General features: G+C 43.4%; 1 protein-coding gene across 2 annotated transcripts in view; it reads right to left on the bottom strand.

Moving 5' to 3' along the window:
* LOC308101285 (uncharacterized protein) overlaps nt 1-22,527 on the bottom strand; it is a 39,592-nt gene extending 17,065 nt beyond the window's left edge. For both annotated transcript variants that reach the window (XM_080450702.1, XM_080450701.1), the window contains exons 1-3: nt 22,451-22,527; nt 21,812-21,896; nt 11,966-12,079 (exon numbers count right to left, since the gene is read on the bottom strand). In XM_080450702.1, coding sequence (XP_080306828.1) covers nt 11,966-12,079; nt 21,812-21,882 — 185 coding nt within the window. In that variant the 5' untranslated portion in view covers nt 21,883-21,896; nt 22,451-22,527. The remainder of the gene's footprint in view (nt 1-11,965; nt 12,080-21,811; nt 21,897-22,450) is intronic.
* Nucleotides 22,528-25,145: the final 2,618 nt, after the last annotated feature.

The following is a 25,145-nucleotide window of genomic DNA, read 5'->3' on the forward strand; positions in this document are numbered from 1 at the left end:
GATTACAAAAAACAAGAAACCCAAATGGCTTGTTTGTGTATGTTATTTTGGAAACGGTGAATGTGTCACCTAAAGATTACTTGTTTGCATCCATGTATAGCTGCCCAGGTGTTTTGTGCACAGTCTGCACACTGGGTTGTTTACAAGTTACTATAGTTTGCTTGCTGCTACTAGATTTATAGCAGCAAGCTACATATGACATGACGGTCATGCAAAACTTTAACCAGTTTTTTGCACTTTCTCCATTTACAGCCTGTACATCTACATAAACGTTCGGATTTCAAATATAAAGTGCTTACCCCATGGCCACGGATGTTACAATTCACTTCGGGTGGGTATAAGTACCCGTATCTTCTGTATTGTTCAATAAAAAGCATTTTAATCCGATCGGTGGCCATTTTCTCATATAGTTATAATGTATCAGAGTGCAATACACCTCCCAACCGATAGTGTCACGTAGTTGAAAGCATGGAGAAAATACGGAAGAAAAAATGGCCACCGATCGGATTAAAATTTTAAATTTTATTGAACAATACGGAAAATATGGGTTACCCGAACAGACTTGTAACATCCGTGGGCCATGAGGTAAGCACTTTATATTTGAAATCTGAACATTTGTGTAGCTGTAAATGGACCTGCAGAAAAAAACAGCTTAGACCAGTCGAGGCTGGTTTAAGCTGGTAACTGGTATTTATGTGTATTCACGTGTATTCTGGTATGCAGTGAACAACTTTGCTGGAGAGGATGCATGCTCATGGTGAATTTCAGCCAGGTGCCCACAGCACATGATATATTTAAAAAAAACTGTAGCCTACAGTAGCCTATATAAAAGTGAACAAAATCCACGAAGGAATAAATAATCATGTATCAATTTCATACATAACAATAATTTATTATTATTATTATTATTAAACAATCAACAAACATTGTTAATTAGGCTAATTAAAATTCCAGTTAATGTAAGGAATGTTAAGAAGTATATTACTAATAGCATCCAGGAGTAATGTACTTCTTAAAATTATACTTGTAATATACTTGTTTTAAAGTGCATTCAAAATGTATTTTCTACAAAGCACATTAGTAAACTTTTTTTTTTTAAATGCTAAATTACAAATTAATTTATGTTAGTATTTAATGTGCTTTGTATAAATACATATTGAATGCACTTTAAAACAAGTATATTACAAGTATAATGTTAAGAAGTATATTACTAATAGCATCCGGGAACATATTCATAAATAGTATACTTATAAAGTATACTAAAGCAAACTTAAGTATAATACCTTTTTCAGTATATTTTTTCAGCCTTATACTATAAATACACTGATGAAAATTGTACTTTTACAAAGTAGTACTTAAGTGAAACTTCAATAAAATAGGCATTAACATACTTACAAAAATATATACTTGAACATATTTTAAATATTTTTTGTGAAAAGTATACTTTTATTAAGCATATTATAGTATATCTTAAATTAAGTGCATATTGAGGATAATTTGCTATGAATATACTATAAAAGCTCTTAAAATATAATAATTTTAAATATATTTAACATTAAATGTACTTAAGTTAAACAAAAATTAAACATTATATGAATAGACTTTTGAAAAGTAAATTTTTATTTAATTAAATATATATTTTTTGTTTAGTACACTTTTAACAAATGTGCTAAATGACAAATTAATTAATGTTGACATTTAAGTGCATTGTAGAAATATATTTTTGAATGCACTCTGATTATATTTGCTAAATATATTTTGGCAAAAAATGCACTGTTAGTATGCTTTGACAAAAGTTCAAATTGACAATTAACATACTTATTGTGCTAAAAGTATACTTTAGCACAAAAAAATTCATTATTTTTTCACTTGGGATAATAAGCATATATGGCAGCACTACTCACAGCCCAGAATGCACTGCTTCTAAAAAAAAAACCAAAAAACAGATCTACAAGCTCACACCATGTCGAATTGCGACAAGATGTAGATCTGTAGATCTGTTCATTGTGGTAACCATAGCACTATGGTCTGTTTTGGTTTCATTCAGGAAGTAAAGTGTTATTTAGAATCAATCTAGCATATCATTTGCCAATTGCCATATTAAGTAAATAAGTTAGTGGATGCATGTTGTAATAATAATAATAATAATAATAATAATAATAATAATAATAATAATAATAATAATAATAATTGTAACTCCTCACAGTCTAATGTTGGCAGGTATGACGATCTGCAAGCTCACAACGCGTCCCAGGCTTGTAGATTGTCACTGCGTTTTTTTTTTAAAATGAATTGATGGAATTTCTTAGATTTTTTTATTTATTAATGAAATTATTTTGAGAAATCTTTGATTTTAGTTTTTTTATTGATGAAGATTTTAGATTTTTGGGTGGGAACTCTTTTTAAATAATAATATAATAACATATTGTAGGAAACAGAAAAAATGGATCTTTCCTTGTGACGCGTAAAAATGTGTCCATGACCCACAAATCACTGTTTAGGAAACAGTGATCTAACCCAGTGGTTCTCAACCCTTTCAGGCTGCGATCTCCCAAAATAATCATATTTGAACTCGGGACCCCCCACCCTGATAAGCACTTGGAATGTAGGAGTTGATGCATTACGTTTAGTTTCACTCTATTGTGAAAATAGCAGATTTTCAATTATCAATATGATCGTGACGTCACTGATGCATCCTTGGTATTTTAGCAGTGACGTCACAGACTAATCCTTGGTATATTTATCCTTATATACACGTTCGCTACACATGTGTTTTTTGTTTATGTTTTTCCAGCTCGCGCTACTCAAACGCTAGCGGGATTATTTTTTCTTGTCAACATTCAAGTAGAACTATGAGAAGGTATAACCCAGCTAAAATAATGTGTCATTATAAAAATGTGACCCACCGTGACAAACAAGCAGGATAGGAACATTAAGCCGACACGCAACACCACGTTTAATGTTACGTTGTTAACAACCACCAGTCCAAACCTTTTGTTACCTCGATTTATTTGTGGTGAACCGAACACTTGTGTCTCTTCAAGTTTGTTGTGCTTTTCCCAGCTATCCTTGTGACCACATTGCTTCCCTTCGGCTAAAATCAAGCATTGTGTTTTTTCTCCGCATCGATGTAGCAAAAATGTGTCCATATAGACAGGGCAAAAGCTATAACAACCTGATTAACGGGTGTATCTAACTTCTCTCAGTTGTTCCTAATATGATTTTTCACGTAGAATCTAATTCTGCTTGGGACATTTTTGAATCGTGCATAGTTAATGAGATAATTTGCATATTTGATTAAACTAGCAGAAATAACGAGTATAGGTCATCCAACTACTTTTGAGAGCGCAATCCAAAACAAGCAGCGCTGTGATTCTGAATTTTGTTATGATTATGGTGATTAGTATTATTGACACCACCTGACCGAGTGAGTCGTGTAACTTTCCCGACGTTAAGCTGTGTATGTGTTCAACAACACAGCCATGCAACCTTGCAGTTTAAGCGCAGATTTCAGCTTGGGAAAAGCACCCTCCAACGGTTTTTGGTACGTGGAATCTATGGGTTACTTCCGTAACCCCGGTTTTGTAAATTGCGAACGAGTTGTTCACATATGGGAAACAGCGCCCCCTGGCGCGATGACAGAAGCTTCGCATTCACTCCCTCAGGGTCGTAACCCCGGTTTTGTAAATTGCGAACGAGTTGTTCACATATGGGAAACAGCGCCCCCTGGCGCGATGACAGAAGCTTCGCATTCACTCCCTCAGGGTCAAACCCTATTGGCCCGGTGGGCCTTCAGTCGCTGTCCGGAAGTCCCTCCCCCGAGGGCATAAAAGGACCCGGCAAGTGGAAGTCATTCTCTTACACACCAGCTTCCTTTTGCCAAGCAAAAAGAAGGGTGTTTTTTGTGAACAACTCGTTCGCAATTTACAAAACCGGGGTTACGGAAGTAACCCATAGTTTTGTTTCATTGCTCTCTCGTTGTTCACATATGGGAGATATAAACCCCCGGAATGTATCTACAATCGAGATACCACAACCAGCTGCCCCAGCCCCCGGGCGCCAGGCCCCCCCCCCCACCCCGCCATCATACCCACCGGGTCTGAGGCAAGGAATAGGAGAAAAGTGGGGCCCTGACAGACCGAAGTCTGCCTTATAAACTAAAAAGCAGGCACAGCCTGTCTAATATAGTGGGGGGCCCTGACAGACCGAAGTCCGCCTTATTAATCTAAGGCCCAGACGTTGGCCTATCATACACTAAGATACAGGGGCATGAACAGATCCTACAGCCGTTCTATGCACCCACCCACCTTTGGGTGGAAGCTACACCCAAGACTGCGTGCGCCATGGAAGACGCCGCCACATCCAGGCTGTAGAAAGCCGCGAAAGTCGATGGAGACGCCCAACTCGCTGCTGTACAGACGTCCTGAATAGACACACCTCTGAAGAGGGCCCAGGACGTCGATACACCCCTAGTAGAGTGTGCTCTCAGGCCGTCAGGCACTGGAGCTCCCCTACTAGTGTACGCCAGGCGAATAGCCTCCACAATCTAACGGGAAAGCGTAGACTTAGTCACTGCCTTCCCCCCTGGTCCGGGGCCCAAAGAAACGAACAACTGGCTGGGTCGGTCCTGGGCTGCAGTCCGCCGGACATACAGCCGCAGGACATACAGCCGCAGGGCTCAGCCTCCGATCCTCCTCTGAGGCAAACAGAGGCGGGTGAAAAGCCATCAACTCAGTTGGCGTAAGATTAGATTTGAGAACAACCCTACTGTCATCACCAGCGAACCTCATGCACTCCGGAACCACCGAGAGGGCATGTATATCGCTGACCCGTTTCGTTGTTGTCAGCGCAACCAAGAGTACCGTCTTGAGCGCGAGGAACTTTGGTTCCACCGTCTCCAATGGTTCAAAAGGAGGACGAGAGAGTGAGTCAAGCACCAGGACCAAGTCCCACGTGGGAAACAAGGACCTCGAGACAGGATGTTCACGCAACGCGCCCTTCATGAACTGGCACACAAGGGGCTGTTTTCCTGCGGTTTTCCCATCGAAGCCGACATGGCTGGCTGAGATGGCCGCCAGATACACTTTGATCGTGGAGAAAGCATTTCCCAGATCAAACCTATCCTGTAGGAAAATCAGGATGTCTGCTACTGATGCCTGGAACGGGACCACAACCGGAGACCGTCCCAGATACCACTCCTCGAACACACCCCACTTTGCCCCATAAGCGGTCCTAGTGGAGTGTGCCCTAGCGGCCTGAATAGTAGCTACCACTCTAGGTGGAAGTCCAGTCGCAGTCAAATTTTCCCTCTCACGGGCCAGACTGACATTTTTAGGTCTGCGGGTCTGGGATGGACGATCTCGCCCCCCGCCTGCTGTAGCAGATCGGCGCGCAGCGGGAGGGGCCAAGGCTGCTCGTAGAGGAGAGGAGCTATTTCCGACCTCCACGAGCCCCACGCTGGGGCCACCAGCAGCACTGTCAGACCTCGGAGCCTGATCCGTTCCAGAGTGGGGTGGATCAGCTCCAGTGGCGGGAACGCATAAAGCAGCCCCCCCGGCCACTCGTGCGCCAGAGCGTCCAGGCCGAGTGGGGGCTGTCCCTTCATTGAGAAGAATAGTGAGCATTTCGCGTTCTCTTCTGAGGCAAAGAGGTCTACCTGGGGCCGTCCGAACCTGGCCCAGATCTGGGCCGCGACCCCGGGATGCAGAGACCAATCCGAATAATGAGTCCTGCCCCTGGACAGAAGATCGGCTCCCCTGTTCAGATGTCCAGGTACATGCGAGGCGCTTATTGATTCCAGGTGCGTGTCGCACCACAGTATCGACCACAGTACCAACCGCGCCAGACCATCCAAAGTAGGAGATCGCAGACCTCCTTGTTTGTTGATGTAGGCCATGGTCGTGGTATTGTCCGTCCTGACCAGAACGTGACATCCACTGATGTAGGACCTGAAGTGCTTCACTGCCAGAAAAACCGCCATCAACTCCAAGTAGTTAATGTGGGCCTTCCTCATACTGCGGTCCCACAGACCCCTGGCCATCCGGCCCTGGAAGGTGGCGCCCCAACCTGTCAGACTGGCATCGGTGGTAATCATCTTCCTTGAAATGATCCTCCCCATTGGGACGCCCTCCGACAGGAAAGACGCTACTTTCCATTGTTGAAGGGACTGCATGCACGCCGCGGACACCGTCACACGACGAAAATCCCGAGGGAGCCCATCCATCTCTGAAAAGGCTGCATGTGTAGCCTGCCCAGGCGTACTAAGAAAATGGCCGATGCCATGAGCCCCGCTGCCCTCATGCAGGTTTTGTACTGGACCTTGCGTCCCAGTTGAAACATGGCCAGACATTTCAGGAAGGAATCTATCCTCTCCTGAGACAGACGAGCCCTGAGCGCGACCGCGTCCAGCGCGATACCTATAAAAGTAGCGTGATGGGAGGGGGTGAGCACGCACTTCTCGAAGTTCAGCGTGAAAAACAGGGAGGTTAGGTAGGCCACCACCAAATTGGTGTGATGACATGCCTCCTGACGTGAATCCGCAGTCAACAGCCAATCGTCTATGTAACTCGCGATGCGAATGCCCCTCTGCCTCAGAGGAGCTATCGCTGCCTGAGTGCATTTCACGAACACCCTGGGACTCAACGACATTCCGAACGGGAGGACCAGGTACTCGTACACCCGACCCTCGAACTCGAAACGCAGGAATTTCCTGTGCGGCGGGTAAATAGGGACGTGGAAATAGGCGTCCTTGAGATCTATCGAGCTCCACCAGTCGCCCTGGCGGACTGAGCGTAGCAACGCCGCTGCCGTCAACATTTTGAACTGAAAAGTTTTAACCCCCCTCCTTTCTTCTTGACCAGGAAGTATCTCGAGTAGAAACCGAGTCGGCTTTCTCCTGGTAACACTTCCCGCATGGCGTTCTTGCGTAATAGGGAGGCTATCTCCTCCCGCAACGTCACCGCCGCTTGACCACTCGCTCGTGACAACAGTACTTTGTTGGACATGGGTGGTTTGGTGGAAAATTGCAGTCTGTACCCCCGTGCTATCGTACGAAGCACCCAGGGGTTGGGGTTGCATTCTTTGCATCGCTCGACAACGGACAGCATTGACAACAGATTGTGTCTGCAAGCAGCGGCAGCCATTTTGATTGGCGACACGTGTCGCCGAGTGGAGGCGGCCATTTTGGCTGCCCCCCCGTCCCCACAACACTTTGGCTTATTTTTACCTTGTGGCGCCTCCCGGTGGACCAAGGAACATTTTGGCGTGACCCATGTAGAAAGTGACGGTTTTGGCCCGCCACAAAGCCCACGTTCTGTCCAGCGACCACCATGGGCCCCCCGAAGGGGGTCCGTAGTGGTCGCTGGCTCATTTTCATTTCGGCTGTCTGTTGCAATTTTTTGTTGTTTTTTATTGCACACGCATTTATTGTCATATAAGAAACATTGGCAACAATAACAGCACGGGACACAACTGCATGCACATTCAAGTAATCGTGTACTTTGATCTGTGTATGTGTTTTGTGAAACTCGGGGCCTGGGGCGCAATTCTCTGTCGCCACCGTAAGCTCCGGAGAGGATCTCCTCCTCTTCCTCGTCGTCCTGGGACTGAGGCCCGAGGCCACTAGATCCAGATGCAAATCCCCCATCTGGGGGGAGAGGGAACCGGGGGAGAAAACGTCCCTGCTCTCCTGGCAGGGATTGACAGTGTCATTTACCCCACTTGGAGCTGCGAGCACCCCTGTAGGCGCCTCTCTGGTGGGGTTTGTTGGGTGGGGGGCGTGGGCGGTCGTCCTCCCTCCGGTCTCGCTGTTCGCCTCTGGAGGCGGGCGGGGCGGAGAAAGAATGGGTCTGGCGAGACGGAGCGTCCTGTCGGGTCGGTGGCCTGCCTCTCTCCGGCCGCGCAGGACAGGTCTGGGGTTTGGGGGGAGGGGGTTTGGCTGGAGCCTGAATGCAGGACAGGGCAGCCTCGTCCTGAGCCTTACGCACCGCGTGGCTGTCCTGTAAGTAGCCCATGCCCCCCTGGAAAAGATTACCGGCAGTCACTTTGAGGTTCAGCAGGTTCTTTTTATCATCCGCACCCTTGAAACTGACGTGGTCGAGCCATCGAGCTCTCTCATGGGTCACACACAGTCCCAGACCCCTACCAGTCCACTCTGTGGAGTATTTGTTAAGCAGGATAATCTCCTGTGTGAGACGTCTCATTTCTGCTAACTGCTGAGGTGTGGCGGCGTCTCCTGCCTCGCTCAGGAGCACTTTCAGGGACCCTTGCAGTAGAACAGCGGCGTTGAGAGCCCTAGCGCCCGACGCAAACGCCTTGTAAACCGTTCTGGTGGCTGTGGAGCCGGCGACGTCCTTCTCGTTAGTTAAACAAGGAGGCTCCTTCGCCGTGGAGGGAGCCTTCTGGCCGCGTGGCTGGCTGTGGAGAAGCGAAAGGGCCAAGGTGCGATCCATGGGTGGGACGACAACGAGGCCGAGTTCGCTCGCTCCCGCACAGTCGATGTTGAAACTCAGTCTTTTCGGGTCAGCGTCGGGGGCCAGGGGAGAGTCCCACGACGAGGAGAGGGCTGCACTGAAACCCTTAGCCAGGGGAAGCTTGGATTTCTTGGCGACCTTTTCGTCCACCGACTCGACTCCCTGCCACTCCGAAGGGTTAGCGGGGGTCTCCTCGGCGTCGTCGGCCAACCACTTGGGGCCGCATCTAACGGTAGCTGTTTTGTAGAGCTCCAGTAGTGGGGTCTCACCCTTTTCAGCCGGTGGAGGAGCGCTGCCAGGCTGGGCCGCAGTAGCCTCCGCAGGTACAGTGGCAGGGAGGGGGGTCCCTTGAGGTGGGCCGAGGGCCACGGTCCATGGCGTCGTTTGCGTCGTGCAGGACGACCTCCCCGTCCCCCTCGACTTCGTCAACGACGTGGTAGTTACCTCCCTCGTCGTCGTAGTGACGGGTCTGGTACTAGGTGACAACCTCGTTGTCGGCCTCGTCATCGCCAGCAGAGGCAACACTCTCCGGTGGAGAAGAGTAGCGAGAGGCTGCTTGCTGCCTGGCGCAGCTGCTGCGGCCCCCAGGTGGGATGGAAGGGGGATCTACGCGGGGCTCGGTGCTCTCGTAGGGTCTCCTCGTTGTAGGAGAGCGAGAGCGGGGGACCTGTAGGGTAGGCCTTGACCCACCCTCTCTGTACGATGAACGGAGCTGCTCCGGTGGTTCCAGAGCTCGTGCAGAGCCGGCTGCTGCCGACGCGCGGGGCCGTCGAGTGCGTCTTCCCATCTGGCGGCTAGGCCAGCTGGCCCGCGGTCCACTGATCGTCGGGAGGAAAAGTAGCGGCGGTCCCCGTCGAACTCGTCCTCGTAGTTATCGTACAGGGCCCGAGGTGGTAGGAAGGACCTTTGGGCCCTGGTGAAACGGTTCCTGAGCTCGAAGGTGTGGAGGCCGGCACTGTCGAAGCACCGCGGGTGCTGATCGTAGACGGCGTCCTCAGCATGCGCGAGGCCCAGGCAGGTGACGCTCGTGCGTGTCCCAGTCGTCCAGAAACTGGTGACAGGAACGGGAGCCGCATCGTCGCGGGGGAAGCTCCATGCTGGTCTCCCGGTGTCGGCTGGACGGTCTCGTCCAGCCATGGGGAAGAAAAGGTGGCTAGCTAGGCTAAAGGCCACCGAGGTAGAGGAGCTAACTAGGCCGCTAGCTGCTAGCTGGGCTAACAGTGGAAGCTAGCGTGGCTGGGTTAGCGTTCGTAGTTCAGTGTTGGTGTTTTCCGCGCCGGGAAAACACAGCAGAGGGAGAAAGAGGTCGGGGAACTCAGTGGATAGGGATCCGACCCGTCGCTGTTGAGCTTGTAGACACCCGCAAACCTCGATTCGTATAGTGTGGAGCTCCTTCACACGCTTGGCAGAAGGAACAAATATAATGACTTCCACTTGCCTCGGGGGAGGGACTTCCGGAAAGCAACTTAAGGCCCACCGGGCCAATAGGGTTTGACCCTGAGGGAGTGAATGTGAAGCTTCTGTCATCGCGCCAGGGGGCGCTGTTTCCCATATGTGAACAACGAGAGAGCAATGAAACAAAACTGTTGCTGGTTCATAGTCACCATTGCGTTATTGTGGTATTCCTATTCTTGCTATTATGTTGCAAATGATTGTGTGTGTGCGGAAGAAATAACATTGACAGCTATGACAGGTGACGAAAGCTTGCCAGACATAGGCCAGCTTAGCAACGGTTGCTAAGCTAGCATTGGAGAATAGCTTTTGGGGTGGGGTTTAGCAAAGGGTCCATTACACCCAAAAAAAACTGAACTTTGAACATTCAGTGGATTTTTGTGGTCTGGTTTTTTTTTTTTACAATTAGGCTGAAAAGTTATCTGGGATTGGCCCCTTGATCCTTTAACAGCGACACCCGCAGGCAAAGATTACTTTTGACATTGCAGTTGAAAAGGCTTTAGAAATGTGAGAGAAAAACACCTGCAATGGCCCCATGGAGTGGAATTTTCAGTTAAAACTTTTTAAACACATTTGAAGGACCATGACAAAGACTTTTAATGTGTTGTAAAACTGAATGTCATGAAACCTTTAAAGGTTTATCTTATTACGTGTAACCCCTTGGTGGCTGATGTCAAAATTATAATTGCACACAGTGGACAATGCATGCTGAGGCAGCACTGAGGGGCGAGACACAGCCAATAGTTTTGGTATTTGGGGATACATTTCTGGGGAGCGTGGAATTAATTATTTTTAGTGACAGGAGTAGTAGTGTCATCCCTCTCTGTCTCGTCTTCGTCGGACATTGTAGGCTACGGTATGCAACAGGGGCTCGCTGAAATAATAGAATTATTTGCTACGTTAGTTGTTTATCACACACCGTGGAAGGTCTCATAGAGGCCAATCAATCAAACAATGCACAAAACTACGTTAACGTTACCGAACATATTTGGCATACATATTTGAGAAGCAGCAGCTCTATACTCCTCCATACGACGGTGTGTTACCGAGAGAGACGCAACTGATGGCTACTTGTCCCTACAACGGTGTTTTACCGATCGGATTGTGCTGTTTGTGTATGACTTCTAAACGCCTTGTTTGAACGGCTTTTAGCACGTCTAGGAACCGATATGCAAAACTAAAACCAAAATTAGATATTTTTGATGGGTACCCGGTACCTGCCATTTCTGGGTCCGCGTCTATATGCCGACGGCTCATTATTCCGACGGTTACTAACCCTATACCAAACCCTAACTCTAACCCTAACCGCACGCGGAAGCCACGTAGTCGGAATAATAGCCGTCGGACTTATGAGCAGTCCCCCCATTTCTTATGCGGTTCCTACTTGGAACCGAATTTCGGTATCCAATGTTAACCAGCACTCAGCTTAACTCCTTTGGCAAGTTGGGTTTAATAGGAGGAGTAAATGCCGAATGTAGCATATTTTTGGTTGAATTGTTATACCGCGCCCATCCCCCAAAATTGCGTAGTTGTCATTGGGCATTTTTTACCTTTGTACCGAGACCTAGAATTGCTTAGTTTGTATGCAGAATGTGTGCAGGTTGGCAGGTATGTTAGCCTCGTAAACCATCCCACCAGGCTATTAACTTAGTCTGGTAAACCATCCTCGTTAACCACTTAGCCTGGTAAATATGACCAGGATGGTTTACCAGAATATTAACCACTTGCAACAGAATCCCAAAACTGCACCAACCTAGCCTCACGTGGCCAGACTATATCACTGCGTGGATATGAGTCTGGTGCTTTTGTGAGGATATTTTTCCCCAAGGGGCGGGATCAAAAGAATGGCTCTGGACGCAATTGGTTAGACCTACAACCAACTACTAATTACAGTCTCCCATATTTGAATACTGGGCCCTGATTGGTCACCCCAGACTTTGGGAACAGGAAATGGATTCACAACAGAGTGGTGCCAGACCCAAATCACAGAGGGCATTTTTTTTTGCACTGGCAGATTCGGCTGGTCCCAGGCTAGCACCAACCTGCAATGGGTCAAGTCAGACAGCTGCAACTGGTTGCAAGTTTTAACGAGTTGATCCAAGGACCTGCATCTCCTCAGGGAGTCACTGCTGGATGCTCTCTGCTGATGGACTGGCCTTCAACACAACAGAGATGATGATGATGATGATAATGATGTTCAGTGGTGGACAAAGAAATCCAGTACTTGAGTCAAAGTATACAGCTTACTCCTGGTCAAATATTTCTCAACTACAGTGAAGCACTGAGTTAAAGGAATAAAACAAATGTTACATATTGAAAAGTACAAGCATTTAAAAAACATTCAATATTCAAATGTGCATTTTCTTTTCATTTATCATAATGTTTTTGCTGTATAAAAAATTTTGACATAAAAAAAAAGATGTTCGCTATATTTGAAATAGGGCTTAAGTGGTTAATTCATAATGGGCTCTATGAAGGGCCGAACTGGCTAAACCCACCAATTTAGGATTTAGGACTGGGCAAAGGGCTTTCCCCCGCAAAAGTTGTTTTTTTGGGACACCTGCCTTACCCGCAAAACACCTGCACTACCCGTTACATTATGCATCGGTGGGATGTGGGCGTTACAATAATAAAACCAATCACTGTGCCAGATGCCATTGCCTTTAAGAGAAGACTGCGCAAGCCATTATCCCCTATAGACCCCTTAACAGACGACGTCACACTGATAAGAACCAGTATGCGCGCAACCAGTATGTGTGCAATGAAACCCATTCTGTCAGGTCTCGCTAAGACGCGCCTCACTAGCCAACACACAAGAGGGGGTTGGGGTGTGCACAACAGGTAATAGCCAACATATATAAATATGCACATTGTTTAATGGCCGACATATATAGGTTTGAAGTGATCATGTGGCCTATTATAGTTGCTTCTTTTGGACTTGTTTTCATAGATTTAGCTTAGTTTAGGCCGTGGGCCGAGTGCCTCTATCTGCTTTAGTTTTTGAGTTGGTTGATCCCCATCAAGGAACTGGCTAATTTTTTAGTATTGTGTAGATTCATTGTTTATGAACACATTATCAAATGTTTCCAACCTGAAAAGTTGCTCCAGAATAATATAACTTGGATATAATATCACTATCTAAACATTACTTATTTTCAAAAACCTGCCTACTGTATTGTGCAATTCAGTTGGCCAATCACATTTTTCGTACCACTTGAAAAGCAGAACCAGGAAATACAGCTCAGATGGAATCAAGAAAACAACAGAGGTAGAGGTAATATTGGTTTTGGGAAGATTGTTGGACTTATTCTTATGAAAATGTATACAATGGATGCAGACAATAGAATGAGCCGTGTTGATGACGGCACATTATGATATTAAGCATCAATATTATATCATTATAACAAAAGTGTTGCCAACAGCACGATGGTTTGCAGATGCAAATTTTGTTTCAACAACTGCTGCAAATGCTTCAGATACTATTAAGCAGTGACCAATCAATATGTACCCCTTTATAAATGTCTCGCTATCATAAATTGGCTCTGCTACACTATTTTGCCTCATTATTTTATTGATTCCATCTGGTGTAATTTCTGTTAAGATCTCATCACTGTGCATCTGTTGTCAAAGTTGGTGTTTAGATTATAGTTACGGTTGGTAACTGATTTGTTCTTTCTCTCTTGACAAGTTCTAAGCTAAAGTTACCAGTTGTTAATGTATTTAGTTGGGTTAAATTACGTTTGTCTGTCAAGTAAGTGTGTGTGCACTCATGCACATTCGTTATTTTGTACAGTGTTTGTTATCTCTATTTTATGTTTGTGTGCAATAACCACAAACAGAAGCAAATCCTGCTTCATACACGTCCTGACTGTAGGTACCATTTCATAAGACCTTCAAAACAGCAGACAAAAAATATACATAATCAGATGCTATCTAATGAATCAACACTAGACAAAATCACTTGAATAATATGAATCAGTGTTGTGAAGCTACATTTAGGCAGAATTATGCTCATCACAGAATCTGACTGGTTCTTCTAAACATGTTAATGGGACACAATGTATTGATACAGTATTGAATCTAGATATCACAGTTTTGACTTAAAATCTACAAAGCCCAAGTATTTGTGCAGAACACCTGAGATTAAATTCTATAAATCTAATTAGATGTGGTAATGTTTCCTCTTTAGTGACCTTTGATGTTTGTGTGTTGCAGGCCGTATGGAGTGGCTCAATTGCAGAGGTGCAAGAGGTGACAAACAACTGGATCTGGGAAATTATTGTGACATGTTTGAAGAAGAGTGGATTGTGTGTCACGTTTGCAGTCTATGATAGATGGGTCGACATGATTATGAAGATCTATGTGTTAATGATTGTTAGAAATTATAAAAATATATTCATATGTAGCCAGGTGGAAAATAGGGTTCCTACAAATGACCACTAGATGGCATTTTACCGTTGTGGGTTTTCTCAGAATCAGGGTTCCTCCAGGGGAGTAGTAGTAGAAGAAACAGGAAGTGAAGCATCTGCCATCTTACTATCACTGTCCATGCTGCACACATAAGCTGATAGAAACTGCTCTCGACTTCAATGCATTCGAGTGAACTTGTGGTGCCAGTTTTCCTCACAGTGGCCCTCATTTATCAACGCGGTGCAGACCAAATAATGGGCGTACGGCGAGATCACTGCAACTTTCGGCATTTATCAATATATCCTGACGTTGGCTTCATCCTACCGTACGCTGAAATCTCACGTCTGGTAGAGAGCAGTTGTTGACTTTGGCTGCGCCCGTTTATTCCATTGTAGACCTGCGGAGCAGCATTGTCTGACTGTCTGACAGGCATCTGGACACATAATCCACTCCTAAATGTATATTTACACTAATAAATAATCCCTGTGAAAATATAACATTTTATAAAGTAATTTAAACAAACTGCTTTAACAGTCATTCGGTTAAGCTTGCAAATCTGGCTGCATTGGCTATTTTAAAATAGTAGATCTGCAAGCTCACAACGGGTCGTATCGCGACGCGTTGTGAGCTTGTAGATCTGCTATTTTCAAAATATACGAATGCTTCTGCGAGCGCATTTTCGGGACTCCCGAACATCTTCTCATGGACAGTGAGGTGTACAAACTTACAGTAGCTTGTCCTATGGTATGGAGTTATGTCATAGAGAGTTATGAAGGCTACAACCTGGCTGCGTTAAGGATATAAACCCGACGCTCCCATCTCTTATTAACGTGGCAGCACGGAATCACTGCAGCCTGCCCGAGTCTGACTGCTTTATTTTAGTGTAACTTGAACGTGCACTGCTCGGTATGGGGTAATTAAATTAATATGCAAACGGTTCTTCATGTCGTAAAATCGGGGTGTTTCCAGAATATTTAAGGGCGTGTTATTTAAATGACGCTCGTTTTCAGACGTGAGATTTATCAAAGCTTTGACCTGATATACGCTAGGATCGGCTGTATAGGATCCTTTGATAAATGTGACTTCGACGTGTATGGCCGAATATATGGAAAAATGATAAATGAGGGCCAGTGTGTCTATGACACATGCTATGTTATAGAACATCTGTCCTAGTGGTTATAGGGGAAGTTCAAGGCTGATCTGATATCCACTCAAATGCAGAAAATGTACGTATATGAAGTAATGTAGCTGGGCCACAGACAAGGACCTCATGGCATGTCATCCATCAATGCCACAGTTTGCTGCTGCAATGTGATACTATGTAATATCTTAACTTTGAATAAATCACTCTAAAAAAGTAACTTTTTGTACTACCTCTACTGGTTACCATACCCTACTGAATATATGTTTTTTGATGCAGTTCAATTACTTCTTTTTAGTACAAATGTTGAGATGCAAAGTATTCAGAATATATCCATGAAATTTGCAATGTCAAATTCAGGGTTTCTGGTAGTGAGTAGGTTTATTGAACCTCAGTGTAATAGACTGCATTTGATACAAACCATTTATTTGGCTACCTTTTCTAGTCTTGCATGCTCTTGAAATGTGCTCTTTATTTGTCAAGAGAATTTAACTGGTTATGAATTAACTATTAGTAGCCTATGGTATAGCTGTTGCAAGTTCGTTATGAAAATCTATATTTTAAGCTCATTTTAGTCTCTTTTTGGACCAGAAGTTTCGGTTTTGCAGAATGTTTTCTTCCTGGTTGCCATGGAGATTCTTAGTAGCCCTGCATATTTGCCTGTTTAAAATTGCATTTTTTTTAAATCGGTCTCTTTCATTCTGGTGCACAAATCGAAGCTGGAAACATTCTTCACAGTACTTTTATATGACTACCCTGAAAAAAGAATGCAGTTCCTGAGTGGGGATCAATGAAAGTCAGAATTGGAGCACTCGGCCCACGGCCTAGTTATTCCTCTTGCAAATTCTGGCAACACCTCTTAAGCTCTGAAGCCGCACCGTGGGGATTTAACATGGAAAACATACACCCATCGTTTGGTTTCTAAGCTTTAGCCTTTGATTGCCTTTCAATAAAACCACATTTGATAGACATACGTATCACCTACATGTTATTGATTAGAGAGAATTTTATATTTTTGTAATCAGTTCATTATTTCCTGCATAATCGATGAATAAAACTTACGTGTGTAATTTGGAGAGCATTGCATTGTGCGCCGCACAATAGTCTATTTCAAAAGTCCATTTGAATAGACTATCATCTTTTATAAATAAATTGACACAAGGAATTGACACTCTCACTTCTGCTGATTATAGGAAAATTATAATCACAGAGATTTGTTGAGAATGAGGAGAGAGGGAGACCTCAAATGTTGTGACACATGTGCGCCCTGGCCGTCTGTCCTTTGCAGGCGCGCCCTACCAAACCAAGTTGGCATTACGGGTGGTTTTAGATTCCACTATGTGCTGTCCCAAACGTGTGTGGTAAAAATAGCAATTTTGGGGATAATGCAACAACACGCCCGGCCACACCTCCAGGCGCAAATAGTGGAGTCAGCATTATGAATAGCGGGGTATAGTGGCCGCAAAATAGCTTTTAGGGACAGTGCCAGCTCCCTTACCCCTAATTCATGGGTAGTGGGCAGTAAATCACGGGTAGTGGACAGCGGGTGCGGGTTTAGCCTTGGCAAAAATAGGGCACAATGTATGTTTCCCTTCCTGGATAATTATGCAGAGTAATAAGTCATAGTAATGAGTACCATATTTGTCTTTGAAAGGTAGTGGATTGAAATGAATATCTAAAATACAAATACTCAAGTAAAGGACAGAAAAAAAGTACAGTACTCCTGGATGTGTATCTTTAAGTACAGTAATCAAGTAAATGTACTTAGTTACTGTCCACTATGTATTTTTATCTTCAAGTACAGTACTCAACTGTCCACTATAGATGTGTATCTTAAAGGGATATTTCACTTTCAAAAAAACTTTGGGTCATTATATCGTCTACTCAGGTTTTGTTAGCCCCCCAGACCGTTTTTAAGTTGCTTGATTCAGTATTTAGATATTTGATATTCACTTTATCAGACACGCCCCCTTCCTATACAAACCCATTGTAACTTCAAACCCCATTTTTAACATATTAGATTCATCAAAAACACCCGTCCTTGGTTCTGGTGACTCACCCTGCCCTCCTAATACGTGAGGGGGCCGTGTTTTTTCAATATCATTTTTTTTCTTAACTTTGAATAAATCACTCTAAAAAAGTAACTTTTTGTACTACCTCTACTGGTTACCATACCCTACTGAATATATGTTTTTTGATGCAGTTCAATTACTTCTTTTTAGTACAAATGTTGAGATGCAAAGTATTCAGAATATATCCATGAAATTTGCAATGTCAAATTCAGGGTTTCTGGTAGTGAGTAGGTTTATTGAACCTCAGTGTAATAGACTGCATTTGATACAAACCATTTATTTGGCTACCTTTTCTAGTCTTGCATGCTCTTGAAATGTGCTCTTTATTTGTCAAGAGAATTTAACTGGTTATGAATTAACTATTAGTAGCCTATGGTATAGCTGTTGCAAGTTCGTTATGAAAATCTATATTTTAAGCTCATTTTAGTCTCTTTTTGGACCAGAAGTTTCGGTTTTGCAGAATGTTTTCTTCCTGGTTGCCATGGAGATTCTTAGTAGCCCTGCATATTTGCCTGTTTAAAATTGCATTTTTTTTAAATCGGTCTCTTTCATTCTGGTGCACAAATCGAAGCTGGAAACATTCTTCACAGTACTTTTATATGACTACCCTGAAAAAAGAATGCAGTTCCTGAGTGGGGATCAATGAAAGTCAGAATTGGAGCACTCGGCCCACGGCCTAGTTATTCCTCTTGCAAATTCTGGCAACACCTCTTAAGCTCTGAAGCCGCACCGTGGGGATTTAACATGGAAAACATACACCCATCGTTTGGTTTCTAAGCTTTAGCCTTTGATTGCCTTTCAATAAAACCACATTTGATAGACATACGTATCACCTACATGTTATTGATTAGAGAGAATTTTATATTTTTGTAATCAGTTCATTATTTCCTGCATAATCGATGAATAAAACTTACGTGTGTAATTTGGAGAGCATTGCATTGTGCGCCGCACAATAGTCTATTTCAAAAGTCCATTTGAATAGACTATCATCTTTTATAAATAAATTGACACAAGGAATTGACACTCTCACTTCTGCTGATTATAGGAAAATTATAATCACAGAGATTTGTTGAGAATGAGGAGAGAGGGAGACCTCAAATGTTGTGACACATGTGCGCCCTGGCCGTCTGTCCTTTGCAGGCGCGCCCTACCAAACCAAGTTGGCATTACGGGTGGTTTTAGATTCCACTATGTGCTGTCCCAAACGTGTGTGGTAAAAATAGCAATTTTGGGGATAATGCAACAACACGCCCGGCCACACCTCCAGGCGCAAATAGTGGAGTCAGCATTATGAATAGCGGGGTATAGTGGCCGCAAAATAGCTTTTAGGGACAGTGCCAGCTCCCTTACCCCTAATTCATGGGTAGTGGGCAGTAAATCACGGGTAGTGGACAGCGGGTGCGGGTTTAGCCTTGGCAAAAATAGGGCACAATGTATGTTTCCCTTCCTGGATAATTATGCAGAGTAATAAGTCATAGTAATGAGTACCATATTTGTCTTTGAAAGGTAGTGGATTGAAATGAATATCTAAAATACAAATACTCAAGTAAAGGACAGAAAAAAAGTACAGTACTCCTGGATGTGTATCTTTAAGTACAGTAATCAAGTAAATGTACTTAGTTACTGTCCACTATGTATTTTTATCTTCAAGTACAGTACTCAACTGTCCACTATAGATGTGTATCTTAAAGGGATATTTCACTTTCAAAAAAACTTTGGGTCATTATATCGTCTACTCAGGTTTTGTTAGCCCCCCAGACCGTTTTTAAGTTGCTTGATTCAGTATTTAGATATTTGATATTCACTTTATCAGACACGCCCCCTTCCTATACAAACCCATTGTAACTTCAAACCCCATTTTTAACATATTAGATTCATCAAAAACACCCGTCCTTGGTTCTGGTGACTCACCCTGCCCTCCTAATACGTGAGGGGGCCGTGTTTTTTCAATATCATTTTTTTTCTTAACTTTGAATAAATCACTCTAAAAAAGTAACTTTTTGTACTACCTCTACTGGTTACCATACCCTACTGAATATATGTTTTTTGATGCAGTTCAATTACTTCTTTTTAGTACAAATGTTGAGATGCAAAGTATTCAGAATATATCCATGAAATTTGCAATGTCAAATTCAGGGTTTCTGGTAGTGAGTAGGTTTATTGAACCTCAGTGTAATAGACTGCATTTGATACAAACCATTTATTTGGCTACCTTTTCTAGTCTTGCATGCTCTTGAAATGTGCTCTTTATTTGTCAAGAGAATTTAACTGGTTATGAATTAACTATTAGTAGCCTATGGTATAGCTGTTGCAAGTTCGTTATGAAAATCTATATTTTAAGCTCATTTTAGTCTCTTTTTGGACCAGAAGTTTCGGTTTTGCAGAATGTTTTCTTCCTGGTTGCCATGGAGATTCTTAGTAGCCCTGCATATTTGCCTGTTTAAAATTGCATTTTTTTTAAATCGGTCTCTTTCATTCTGGTGCACAAATCGAAGCTGGAAACATTCTTCACAGTACTTTTATATGACTACCCTGAAAAAAGAATGCAGTTCCTGAGTGGGGATCAATGAAAGTCAGAATTGGAGCACTCGGCCCACGGCCTAGTTATTCCTCTTGCAAATTCTGGCAACACCTCTTAAGCTCTGAAGCCGCACCGTGGGGATTTAACATGGAAAACATACACCCATCGTTTGGTTTCTAAGCTTTAGCCTTTGATTGCCTTTCAATAAAACCACATTTGATAGACATACGTATCACCTACATGTTATTGATTAGAGAGAATTTTATATTTTTGTAATCAGTTCATTATTTCCTGCATAATCGATGAATAAAACTTACGTGTGTAATTTGGAGAGCATTGCATTGTGCGCCGCACAATAGTCTATTTCAAAAGTCCATTTGAATAGACTATCATCTTTTATAAATAAATTGACACAAGGAATTGACACTCTCACTTCTGCTGATTATAGGAAAATTATAATCACAGAGATTTGTTGAGAATGAGGAGAGAGGGAGACCTCAAATGTTGTGACACATGTGCGCCCTGGCCGTCTGTCCTTTGCAGGCGCGCCCTACCAAACCAAGTTGGCATTACGGGTGGTTTTAGATTCCACTATGTGCTGTCCCAAACGTGTGTGGTAAAAATAGCAATTTTGGGGATAATGCAACAACACGCCCGGCCACACCTCCAGGCGCAAATAGTGGAGTCAGCATTATGAATAGCGGGGTATAGTGGCCGCAAAATAGCTTTTAGGGACAGTGCCAGCTCCCTTACCCCTAATTCATGGGTAGTGGGCAGTAAATCACGGGTAGTGGACAGCGGGTGCGGGTTTAGCCTTGGCAAAAATAGGGCACAATGTATGTTTCCCTTCCTGGATAATTATGCAGAGTAATAAGTCATAGTAATGAGTACCATATTTGTCTTTGAAAGGTAGTGGATTGAAATGAATATCTAAAATACAAATACTCAAGTAAAGGACAGAAAAAAAGTACAGTACTCCTGGATGTGTATCTTTAAGTACAGTAATCAAGTAAATGTACTTAGTTACTGTCCACTATGTATTTTTATCTTCAAGTACAGTACTCAACTGTCCACTATAGATGTGTATCTTAAAGGGATATTTCACTTTCAAAAAAACTTTGGGTCATTATATCGTCTACTCAGGTTTTGTTAGCCCCCCAGACCGTTTTTAAGTTGCTTGATTCAGTATTTAGATATTTGATATTCACTTTATCAGACACGCCCCCTTCCTATACAAACCCATTGTAACTTCAAACCCCATTTTTAACATATTAGATTCATCAAAAACACCCGTCCTTGGTTCTGGTGACTCACCCTGCCCTCCTAATACGTGAGGGGGCCGTGTTTTTTCAATATCATTTTTTTTTTTTGGAAAATGAAAAAAATTAAATACAAAAAAAAAAAAAAATCAATGAAAAAAGTAATCGAAAAAACACGGTCCCCTCACGTATTAGGAGGGCAGGGTGAGTCACCAGAACCAAGGACGGGTGTTTTTGATGAATCTAACATGTTAAAAATTGAGTTTGAAGTTATAATGGGTTTGTATAGGAAGGGGGCGTGTCTGATAAAATGAATATCAAATATCTAAATACTGAATCAAGAAACTTAAAAACGGTCTGGGGGGCTCACAAAAGCCTGAGTAGACGATAAAATGACCCAAATTTTTTTGGAAAGTGAAATCACCCTTTAAGTACGGTAATCAAGTAAATGTACTTAGTTTGTCCATTATAGATGTGTATCTTACCTCTCATGTTGTTCAGACAGGCTGCTTTTAGAGGCCACGCCCCCCTCCTCTCTCTCCAGAGACTCACTCATGGTAGAGCAGAGACCTTTTTACACACACACACACACGCACGCGCACGCGCACACACACACACACACACACACACACACACACACACACACACACACACACACACACACACACACACACACACACACACACACACACACACACACACACACACACTTCAATCACTGGATATGCTAAAATTGGGTTTATCTTCTATCACTGGGTGGGCAAATGCAATACAATGCAATGCAATGCAATAAACACACATTGAACTGTAACTAAACTAAGAGAATAAAAACGGTATATAACTTTAAGATAAACCTGATTAAAGCTTCTCTCAGACTGTCTGGTGCTAAACAGAAGCTCATGGTTCAACCAAAATGTCAAATGGATTCTGAATGGCTGATAAGATATAGCCTTCTACCCCCAAGTAGAAAACCGGCTTAGATTGACTAATACATGCAGGAAGCTGAATTACAACCTCCCTACTAGTTCTGGAAGTTTATGTCAACAATATAAAATAACCATGCTTAACTAAAGCAAAACATTGTCCAATGTTGTACACATCTCAATAAAATAGAGCATACTGACCTTAACAGTTAGCCAAAAATATATATTTTCACTCCTGTCCGCCCGTCTGTGTGTGTCCGTCCGTGAGTCCGTCTGTGAGTCAACTCTATAGACACATTACAGAACAGTAAGAAACACCAACATTGTGGCGCTGCCTCTTTAAACGACCTTGACTTCCTTCAGGCTGGTTTAGATATGATCTAATCTGCTTCTATAATCAGCTGTTAACGTCATACATTCTTTTATTGTTCTTTTTACTAGGTGTGTTTGTGTTCCGTCAGTTAGACTGATGCAGCTACAAAGATACAGACGAACATTTTTTAAAGGGGAAACACCAGGGAGCTTTCCTTTCAAAAGTAATGACGCATATCTCTCAAAGACCCCCTAAGGATGTCCAAATTATTTTTTGAAGGGGAAAAAAATAAAGAAAAGACATATAGGTACATTTGAAGTTATACATAGAGCTCCCTCTAGTGGCTTCACTTCGGGAAACTGGCGATTGTGCAACTTCCGTGACTCCGTGACAGCTGGAATGACTATAGGCCTACATAGTGGCAATCATATAGTAGCAATCATATACAACATGTTTATGATTGTAGCTGTAGCCTAGTTCACTAGTATATATATATAAGGTTTAGAAAAGCTGTTAATTATGTTTGACAACAATCAGCTGCTTAGATGTCATCAGCAGGTCAAATGTGCATTGATGTAGACACTATAGGCATCATAAGAGACGTTTGTGAAGGATCTTATAACTTTTGAGATTTAATTCCAGTGGAAAACAAGGCATAATTGTATTGTGATTCTATTTGTGTCCACCGGCCTGGCTAAATTTACACTCTTTATAATAACGTTTAAAAAAATACATTTACAGCCAAGGACGACTTCTGACGAGATGTCGTCCAAACGTCCACACTGCCAAGGTCGACTTCTGACGACTTTTAGTTTTTTGGTGGGAGGGGGGCGCTGCTCCGCAGCCTGTGAATGATCCAAGCACCACCGAAGAAGAGTACACCCAGAGCTCACATGATCATAACAAAAACAATCTATGCATCTTCCATGTTAAAGGATTTGTAAAAGTATTTTTTCTCGTATTTCTGATGAACAAGCCACATTCAAACGGCCATAGCCAACCATATTACTTTTAACATGTACACATTGGTTCTGCCTGTTTCTTTTTCATGTAAACAAAAATAAAGAGAGAATATAGCTGCAAGCAACGATAAACGGGGCCAAGGCATGAAAGGCAAAAGGCAATATGCAACAATAGCACAAGAAGACTTGTGTAACCCAGTTCATATAGACTGGTTACCAGATTAATTAATAAATGAGGATATTCTGTCAAGTAATGTCACTATTGAAGAAACAGAGCAAGTCTACCTAACTTGACTGGCCTGTGAACAACAACCCCGCTGCTGACAGAAAGCCAGCCAAGGATATGAAGACTGACAGATGAATTCCACCAAACACATGACACCTCTCTACTATTTGTCCCGCCCCTCTCTGTCTCTGTCCAATTCTCTGCTGTGAATCCCTATACCCAAGAACCAACCTGGCAACCTGCACTGCAGGAGAGATCCCTGAGAGAGACAGAGTCACAGAGCCACAGAGCCCTAATTAAGAACAAAATAATACTTTAACTAAGTAATAAGTTGAATCTAAGTAAATATAGAAGCCACACCAGACAGCACACATCTTGCCCATCATCACAGTGTTGCCAGAGGGCTAAGAGTTTGTTTCTGATAACATTGGTGAGTTGCTATAAACTTTGTGTTAGCTACCTTAGCAGCTAAAGCAGCCATGCTGTTAGCCATGAAGCAGCTAATAGGCTAAGTTACCATAGCCTGGTAAACCCTCCCTCCGGAAATCCCATTTCTATTTGATTCCAGGAGTGAGTCTGGCCTGAAGGCTTGTATGGGCGTTTCTACCGCATTACCAAAAAAACGAGCCTATCAGCGTCGTCGCTCATCGTTCTGTGATTGACAGCAAAAGTTGGCCAATCAGGTGGCGAGTTCGAGTGAGCCCGAATGGACCCGAGTGCAGCCTGAGTGCAGCCGACCAAACACGAACAGCAGCCATTGTTTCTGTGGGCAGTTTTCTTCGCTGTTTTAGAACTTCAAAAAGCTCTCAAACTTCTTTTTTGAGGCACGGAATTTACTTATAAGATATCGTTTTGATAGAATTTAGTTGTTTAACTTCATATATGTGGTCAATTAATCATGACAGAGCCTATTTAAAAATGAAAATTCAGAGAACCGGCAGGGGCGGGCAGTGACACGCATGTATCCGAATAAGGCAACCTATTTTGGGCATGGCCATCTCAAAAGTCCCGTTGCGTCACATTAGTCGCGGAGGTGGTAAAAATGCACTGCAATTGGCTGAAGGGGAAAAACGATCATTGGCTGAAGGGGTTGTCAGTCAACGGTATTACTCCCGCCCAACTCCAGCCCACAGCCACTATTGCAGAATGGGCGATCAGGCCAGACTCACTCCTGGAATCAAATGGAAATGAGATTTCCGGAGGGAGGGTTTACCAGGCTAAAGTTACCATGCAATGCCAATGCAGAGTTAGCAGAAATGTTTGGCTAGTTGCTAGCATTGTGGTTCCAAGCTAACCTACCTGGTTAATTATGTGAGATATATTTTGCACTCTAAATGGAACAGAGTTATTTCATGTCACCACTGTAGATGGCTGTGTGTTTCATTTTTGTACATT

The sequence above is a fragment of the Gymnoscopelus braueri genome (assembly GCF_963280865.1).
Source record: "Gymnoscopelus braueri genome assembly, chromosome: 15".
NCBI classification, from domain to species: Eukaryota; Metazoa; Chordata; class Actinopteri; order Myctophiformes; family Myctophidae; genus Gymnoscopelus; species Gymnoscopelus braueri.